Source organism: Pteropus alecto, unplaced genomic scaffold, assembly GCF_000325575.1.
Source record: "Pteropus alecto unplaced genomic scaffold, ASM32557v1 scaffold102, whole genome shotgun sequence".
NCBI classification, from domain to species: domain Eukaryota; kingdom Metazoa; phylum Chordata; class Mammalia; order Chiroptera; family Pteropodidae; genus Pteropus; species Pteropus alecto.
Window position 1 is genome coordinate 1,925,153 of NW_006432224.1, and position 8,807 is coordinate 1,933,959.

The window sequence follows — 8,807 nt, forward strand, 5'->3', positions numbered from 1 at the left end:
CACCGCCAGGTCGTGCCCGGGGCAGTTGCCAGGGACGGGGGTGGGGGGGTGGGGTCGGCCGCAGGGGGCAGGGGACCCGGGCTGGAGCCCCCCGAGCACCGTGCCGTTCTGAGCAGCCTCTCCTCCTCCAGGCTCAGGACGGGCCTGCTCGCCACCTCCTGCACCCTCTGGTTCACGGGGGGACTCACGCGGACCCCCCTTGTCCCCACCACACTGCAGCACCTCCGAGATGCCCCACAGGGACTGAGAGACGAAGGGGAAGGGCCCTCTTCCTCAACACCCAGCGGGGCTTCGCGGGGCCACCAGCCCAACAGAGGAGCCGGAGGCCCCTCCGCACCGGCCCTGCGGTGACACTGCTCCGGACCCAGGGTCCCCGCTGCCCCCCGCCCCCGGGCGAGCCTGCGCCTGCTCAGGCCAGTTCAGCCACGACTGTGAGTCATAATGAAACACGAACGCAGACAGGAGACCTCGCTCGGTCTATGAGAACCGAGAGAATGTTCTGGAAAGACTATAAATGAGCGTAGCTAAGCAGGAACTGCCGCCCAGTCGGGCTTGGCAAGGAGGCTGTCACAGCGCGGAGAACCACCGAACGCCGAACGGTCCTGCGTTCAGACGCCAGCGACGTCTCCGTCCAGCGTAGGGGGACGGGAAGCTCAGCGGGAGTGCCACCGGCGCCAGGCGGACCCCCCATCGAAGGGCAGGTCGTGGCCCCCGATGGGAAGACCGGCGGGCAAACGCTCATTTGCATATTTGAAGTCAAAATAAACATGTTCCTGGCACCTGTGCGTCATTTTTACAATTGTCTGACGTAACCGGCTTTCGAGATTCGTCAGATGCCCACAGTTCTTGTCTGACAGACACGTGGCAGCTCCCACCCAGCGGCTTTTCTGTCGAACCCAGACCTCCAGGAGGGTCACCGGAGAGCTGGTCTCACAGGGGGCTGGATGGGCATCGGGTGGACTGCAGTGGTGCAGAGCGAGGCCGGGGCCCCCAGGGGTGGGGCAGCACCCCTCCTGGCCCGCCGGCACCCCCGCGGGCAAGGCCACCGTCCCCCCGTCCATGGAAGGCACGGGGCTCTCTCTGCCCTTCTGAAGGACTTCTGCTTGACCAGGCACACGGCTGGAACCGTGAACGTGAACGACACTGGTGACAAATGAAGCCGCCTAACCCGCTCCAGAGATGCCGATGGCGTAGGGGGGCGCGTGATGGCTCAGCGGGAAAATCAGGTCACGCCTGAGAAGTAAGAGTAAAGACGGGCGATTTCAGACGCTTTGGGGGTGAAGGTTTCCTCCACCAAACAACGTCAGCAAAGTGAATTTTATCATCAGATGGTCTTTGGCCACCATTTCCAGACTTTCGAGGAAATCGCCTTTGTAACTTCTGACGGCGGACGACACGCTGCGTCTCCTGTGTCCACGCATGCGTTACATGAGTTCCCACAACCGTTATTTGTCCCCAAATCCCGACCCACAGAAACAGGGAAGGAGTCACGGGTGCCGTCCGTGCCGGGCCGGGGCCTCGGCCGTGGCTCTGCGGGGTCCCGCGGTCTTTCTCGCGTGAACCGCACCCGTGAGACGTCATCCAATGTCCCAGTCTGCGTTTTTAGGGCAGAGCCAGACCGGAAGGAAAGTCCTCTTGGGTCACGTGTCCACAACCCCCCCAGGTGACTTTCGGTTTTCAATCCCAGCCCCACACAGCTGTCTCTCCCGCATCTCGATCGACAGCACTGTTTGAGACCCTCCCCCCGAATCTTTCCGAAGCACTCGATTCTGTTGTAATGGGAATAATTATCCTTTTGCACTCATGTTTCGTTGGTTTCGATGGTGCCCGAGTCAGTGCGTACAATCCAGACACCGCTGGTATAAATGGCTTGGGGAAAGACACTTGGGGACAGACACGACTGTCCCTTGGGAAGTGTACAACCCGACTGCTGGGGGCAGACGTGGGAACCGCAGGTGCCAGGAGAGCCGTGCGGCGGGCGGCGTCCTACGTCCTACGAGCCGTGGCCGGGACAGCCGCAGAGGCATCAGCAGAACCAGAAAGCGAACGCGGGAAAAGCCTCGAGCGATTCGTCACGTCCGTGTCCGAGCAACGCAGACACCCAGACGTCCCTCTGCAGGCGAGCGAGGGGGCGGCCGGGGCGCGGGGTACATGGCCCGGGGGCGCGGGCCGCCTGGGCGAACAGGAAGGAGCCGATGGAGGGAGAGAGGAAGGTGGCAGGTACCTGAGCAGCGAGACAGCCCTAGGGAGACGCGAGGCACCCCGGGGATGGGCGCAGGCGGGAGACGCTTCTCTCTCCTCTGAGCCTCTCTCTATGGTCCTGGATTCAGTCATCGGATCTTATTTCTTTAATTAAAGAGTCTAATGAAGCGAAGTAAGAAAACGGGAGTTAATCACGTCTCGGTAAAGCTGGGGATCCAAAGGGAAACTTTTTTAATTACAAAGAGCTGCTCGAGCACGTCCGCAGAAAAGCCGGGCCCGGTGTGCGGCTCGGCACGCGGCCGAGGACGCGGACTGCGTGGCCGGTGGGCCTGGCCTCCCACCCACGCGGTAGAGCCGGCCGTGCGACTCCGGAGCCCGCTGACACGTGTCACCGACTCGACCCCTCGGGGCCTCGTGACGACAGCAGGACATGGACGGTCGGATCAGAGCAGAGCGACTGCGACGAACAGGCAGTGACATGCTCGAGGTCACGCCCCGGTCCCCAGGGGGGGCTGGGGTCACACAGCACCGGCTCCCCCTGGCCGCACGGCGGCTCGGCAGGTCAGCGGCACCTCCGTGAGGGGACAGCAGAGCCTCGCCGCTCCCAGCCCACGGTACAAAGGGGCTGACTGGCCAGCAGGATCTGCTGTCCCCGCTTCCCAGCGGGGGCCGGAAGCAAAGTCGCCGACAATGCCCGGGCAGCAGAGCCACCCGGGGCTCTGAGAAGCTGCGGCCGCTGCGTGTCACCTGCACAGCCGCTGGCCCCCGTGTCCCCGTAACAGACTGACATTCCCTCCACGTACGAGTCAAAACAGGTCGCACTTACTGAGTGCTCACGGGGGCCCCTCCAGGTCCGTTTCTGAGGAGAGGGACGCGCCCGGGGTCACCCGCTTGCTCGGGGTGGCTGACGCGGGAAGAGACGGCCAGCTCGGGGCACAGAGTGTCCCCTGCTGTCACGACTGTGTCCGCCCTGATGGCTGCCACAGACTTTATTCCCATCTGCTCAGCAATTTCCAGGGAACGAAAGCTTTTAGCATTTACAGCCCTTCGGTTCCATTAGTTTGGCCAAATTGGCGTGATGTTTACGGATGGACAGGGAGAGCCGCCGAGCGCGGAGGGCCCCACGGCGCTCAAGGCCAAGGTCAGCGGCACGGGGCCTCGGCGAGCGAGGCCACGAGTCCCCACTGCTGAGTAACCGCTTAATTAGACGCCTTCGGAAGGCTGTGACCTCTGGCAAAGGCCAGCCCGCTGTGACAGCTGTGGGGACGTGACTGCAAGCGAGAGGCCGTGCGCCGCCCACGGTCAGAGCCAGGGAACGTCCGATGTCGTGGTGACGGTGCCCCCGGCCCTGCGTCACGCTTCAGGAACACGTCGCCACCGGGCGGGTCAGGAAGAACAAACGAAACAGGGACAACTGACTTTTTCTTTCATGAGACACAGAGAGACAGGGACACAGAGAGACAGAGAGACAGAGAGACAGAGAGACAGAGAGACAGACGGAGAGGGGGAGACAGAGGGGGTGACGGAGGATGGGGGGACAGAGGGGACGGAGGCAGGGCCCCCGCCGCCGCGTCGGAGCGCATCTGCCACCCGCTTCCCCCACTGTGCTGACCGAATCGCTGAGGGGCACCCCGGGGGGGCCCGGCTGTCAGTGAGAAGCCCCAGCGACACCCAAAACAAATGCTCCGGTGACGCCAGCTAAGCACGTTCTGTGTCACCGGAGGGCAGCGTGGCGTGACCTCCAGCGCCGTGGGCCACCAAGGCTTCTGGTGGAAGCCAGAAGTGTCCCCCGCACGCCGGTTTCCAACGGGCTGGCAGGGGAGGGGGTCGGGCCGGCCCCCCGAGGCCACTCACCATGAGCAGGACGTCGGCGGAGACCATCTGCATGCAGCACATGGCCGTGGCCAAGGCACACACGATGGTGGACAGCACGTTGAGGGCGCACACGCTGAAGAGCAGGTCCTGCAAGACAAGAGGCAGGACAGTGTCAGCCGCTCGGCGGGGACGCAGACGGCGACCCCGGCACCCGCCAAGGTCCAGAGCCGGCCTGAGCGACGGCCTCTGCCTCATGGAGCTTCACTCCGAGCGTCTGTCATAATCGGAACGGACTTCTGCACGCCCGAGTCCTGAATCCTCCGCCAAAACCGAAAGCACGGGCCTGGAGCGTCACCGGGGCGGTGGACATGGGGACACGCGGGGCAGCGGCAGCTGGAGGGCTGGACGCTCAGGCCGCTCTCACACCCTGCCCTGTGCGCCTCCGCCGTCAGCGATCCCGAGCTGTAGCCTTTTCTAACGAACCAGCGATGCAACGCGTGAAAACAAGACAAACAGACAAAACGAGAGAATGTGGCCTGGACTCGAGACACATTCGCTCATTCTTCTCCAGCGCCGATCCAATCAATCACTCTCAGATACTAAACGATGCACTTTGTGATTCGGGTAATTATTAGGCAGTCGCTCCGTAATAAAACCTCGACATGGCCAGCATGTAAGAGGGGGCCACGAAGCAGAGCTCGAAACTTGGGAAGGATCTGGGAAAATACTACGCTTTTCGATTACACCGTTTACCCTGCGGTACCTGCAGACGCACGTGCAGCCATGAGGACAGCGCAGAGAGACGCCGTGCGCCCCGACTCCGGCCCCCGATGCCGGCACCTCGCGGAACGACGGCGCGCCCCGACCAGATGGCTGGTCACGGCCCAGAGACGAACGCCGGTCGTCGCCACGAGGACCCCGCACCCCGCCGCAGACTCCCGGCTCCCTCTGCTCCCCGCTTTTCCTGGCCTGTAGCAGGAGCTGGAACTCCCAGCGTCATCGACGAGAATGAGGTGAGGACGCAGAGAGCATGTGTCCCCGCCCCGAGCTCCGCCGCCGAGGGCTCCGCGCACGGGCTCTGGACCGGCCAAGCGCGGCTCGTCCTCCTGTGGCGAATTCACCCTCAGGTCCCTGCCAGAGCCGGGGAAGAACACCCGCGATTCACAGAAACGACCGAAGACGCCAGTCCGGCGGTGGAATGTCACTGCTACGCACATGTAAGAGGAAAGCAAGCTGCCGGGGAAAACGGGGGACAAACGGGGGACAAACGGGGGACAAATGGGGAACAATCGGGGGACAAACGGGGAAAAACGGGTATCTCTCCAGAAAAGCTGTGGTGCTGAGGTCAGTTCAGTGATCCAGTCAAAGCGGGGACAGATCCTCCCGAGGGGCGAGGAACACTCACGCATGCATGTGCGTATGTCTGCCCGCACGTGTGTGCACGCCCTACATACGTCTGCATGCACGCATGCACATACGCACGGACGTGCATGTACATGCATGCATGTGAGCGCACACGTGCACACAAATCTGCATGTGTGTGCGCACATGTGTGTACGTGTGCACGCACACATGCACACAATGCACATTTGCATGTGCACGCGTTTGCACGCGCGTGTACGCTGCATGCACCGCGCATGCATGCACGTGTGTGCATATGCATGAGCATTGTGCAGGCACACATGTACATGTGTGTGTGCATGTAAGCATGTACGTGCATGTTGTGAGTGTGCATGTACACGTGCGTGTGTGTGGGTGTGTGCGTGCGCGTATGTGTGTGCGTGCGTATGTGCGGGGGTGTGTGTGCGTGTGTGTACGTATGTGTGTGCGGGTGTGTGTGCACATGCGTGTGCGCGTATGCATGTGCGTGCGTGTGTGCGTGTACGTGTGTGCAGGTGTGCACCCCAGGGGCCGTGACGTCCGTGGCACGCCCACGGCTGCTCGCGTCTGCCTGTGCCCACGCGTTCTAACCTACAGCATCCTTCGAGAAAGCTCCGCGATGTCCCGTGAGCTGCATGTGAGCACAGCTCTGTCTCCAGACTCGGGGAGTCTGCGGGGAGCCTCGTGGGTCCCTTTCCTGGCACCGTGACCCGGAGACGCCCTCAAGGCAGTCAGCTGGGGCCACTGCAGGGCTCGCCTCGTCTGCTGACCTCAGCTCAGGGGTCTCTGCTCCTTCCCGGCCTGATGTTTGCCGCCCTCATATTTGTCTGTCATTTTCTGTTTGGTGGCTTCAGGTGGGGAGTTAAGTCTAGACTGAATCTAGTCTCCGTAACTCTGTCTTGGCCAGGAGCTCGTGGTGGCTGTAGCGGGGCTCAGAAGATTGTCTTCAGTGACCTGTGCGAAGTTACTGGGACCATCTCAGGCGACCTCCCTGCTCCCGCGGCCACTAGAAATGGAGCGAGACGGGCACTCGGCTGTGGCAAACGGCGGGCACAGCCGGGCTGCACAGAGGCTCCGAGCGTGGACTGTGCTCTGTGGGTCACGGGGGACCTCGGAGCATGTGTGACTCTGGGAAAGAGAAACGTGACCTGTTTCCCCAGAGGACTGAGACAGGACCTGGGGCCGAGCGGTGGAATTTCAGGACCTGGGCCGAGCGCAGGTGCTGGGTCCGCGTTGGCTGTGGTGAGACAGGGACATGGGGGTGACCAGTTAGACGCTGCTGCGGGGGGCGGGGGGGTGGAGTGGGGACACTGGGCATCTCTGAGGGCTCCAGGCTGAAATCAGTAGGGCGTGGCTGCTGATGGGGGTGACCTGGGCGAGGGGGATGGGTGGAAGGTGACACCCGCTGGGTGGGGGCCGGATGCCAGCGGCTCCGGGGAGGAGGGTCCTTAAAAGCAGCAATGACGCCCGTGGCCCGGGCCCCGAGGGGCACCCGGCCCGCGCAGAATCGCGACCAGCTGGGACGCGGGTGGGTCTGGAGCTCAGGATGGGGGCGGGACTGGAGCTGTCCCCGCCAAGGCCGTGGCGCGTCCCGTGGCCCCGGGCTCCCTCGTCCCTCGTCCCCGTCCCCAGACCCACCGGACTTCCCGGAGAGGACATTCTCGCGTGAAACTCCCATTCTGACCTCAACCGTACGCTGGAAAGTAACGCGAGGCCCTGGGTAGAAATCTTAATTACGTGTTTTAAATCTCTAGTGGGATTTTCCAAATCACAACTAAAGGAGAGGCATGTCTCACTGTGACATACTTAAAAATATAAAAATCCCTAAACTTGGTCCTCGATCTAGAAATTTCAACCTATGGACCACATATTCGCTCGACGCTGAAATGACTGTCCCTCTGAAGATGACTTAATTCCGCATCTACCCTCCTCCTCGGCAACCAGGTGAAACCACTCACAAACAATACACCCGAATCCGAACCTTGTCTACATGGGCGACGAGGCAAACACCACGTAAAGTCCCCGCAGCGCATTCATCTCAGATGCCAAAAATGCGTTTTTCGTCTTCCTCTAGTGCTTGGCTTTTTTCTAGAAAAGTGCACAGCGCCTGGAGTTGCGTTTACGTGTTTCTGCGGAATTTCTTGCGCCCCGGGGCGTCCTCTCCCGGCACCGGTCACGGACCACAGAATGTCCCTCCAGGCTCGATCAGAATGACAAGTGGCAAAACAGGCAGGTCTTTGCCTGTGGGCACTGTTTTGCTGCTGACCATTGCGCATACTTACGCTAAGAAAATTAAAAAAATTATGCCCATAACAAATCACGTATAAAACGAAAAACGAGAGGGGAAAATACTTTCACCTACGTAGACCTGCAAATGATGACTTCTTTTAAAATCCTCTCCGGCCCAAATAAATTCTGAATATGGACGACACAATTAACAGAGAAAGGCAACAGCCATGAGAAATTACACACGAGGAAACATTAAAAATTCAGGACTTGGATTCCTTGAAATACCCAGGGGACGAATAGTCTTATATTCGTCTCTATTCATTCACCGGTTTGTTGTTTTTTATGTGGTTTTTTTTTCCCAAATAAAAAAGAGATCTCACAGGAGAACATCATCAGCCAAGGTATGATGATGAACCACGAACCAAGGACCTTAAGATTAAAAATAATAAGGGATGATAAAAAAAATAGTAAAAAATAAAAACCAATCCACCAGTTAATTAATTAAAAGAACATTTTTTAAAAAGCAAGGTATGAGACCCAGGGTCACCGGAAATCGTGTCACAATCACAGCGGAGGGGCTGGGCTTGACTGGGCTTGTCCCGACGAAGCTTTCCAGCTATGTGACACAATCGTCACTGCCGTCCTGGGTCCCTCACGGCAGCAGCAGGACTCAGCCGCGGAGACGCAGGATGTGGGAAGGGGTGGGGGGAACAGCCGGGGACTGGGGGGACAGCGGCCATGCCGGCCATCGTCCCCTCCCACGTCCAAGGTGGGCAGCACCGACTCCGCGACTTCCTGTGTCAAAACCCCACACCCGCCCATAGCCACCTGCTCTGCTCTGAGCCTGAAGCAAACGCACGTGTATCTCAAAGTTCTGGACGCGTGGTCTTCATGTCCCCAGCCTGAGCTGGAGCATTCTCTGTCCCTCTCGACCGAGGACAGCCCGCCCAGCTCCCCGAAACGCCCTTGGCTTCTAATCCACCCGCCGCTGGGCTCCTTGAAGGCCTGTCCGACCAGAGTTGTTTCTTATGCTTCTCCGCCTCTCGGACGATCCGAAAGTGACTCGGTCTTCGAGGCCAGGCCGAACCTCACCTTTAGCGTCCCCTCTGCGAACGGCTGGTGTCCCAGGGCATCCGTCCCCCTATGACCTCACGGTGCTAGGCTCTGGTCGTGGTGCTGGC

At 60.5% G+C, this 8,807-nt stretch overlaps 1 protein-coding gene across 1 annotated transcript in view; it reads right to left on the minus strand.

Moving 5' to 3' along the window:
- FAM189A1 (family with sequence similarity 189 member A1) overlaps positions 1-8,807 on the minus strand; it is a gene marked incomplete at its 5' end in the record, with an annotated part of 33,850 nt that overhangs the window by 10,879 nt on the left and 14,164 nt on the right. Inside the window, one exon of the mRNA XM_015585703.1 lies at positions 4,057-4,164. Within this exon, the coding sequence (XP_015441189.1) occupies positions 4,057-4,164 (108 nt within the window). The remainder of the gene's footprint in view (positions 1-4,056; positions 4,165-8,807) is intronic.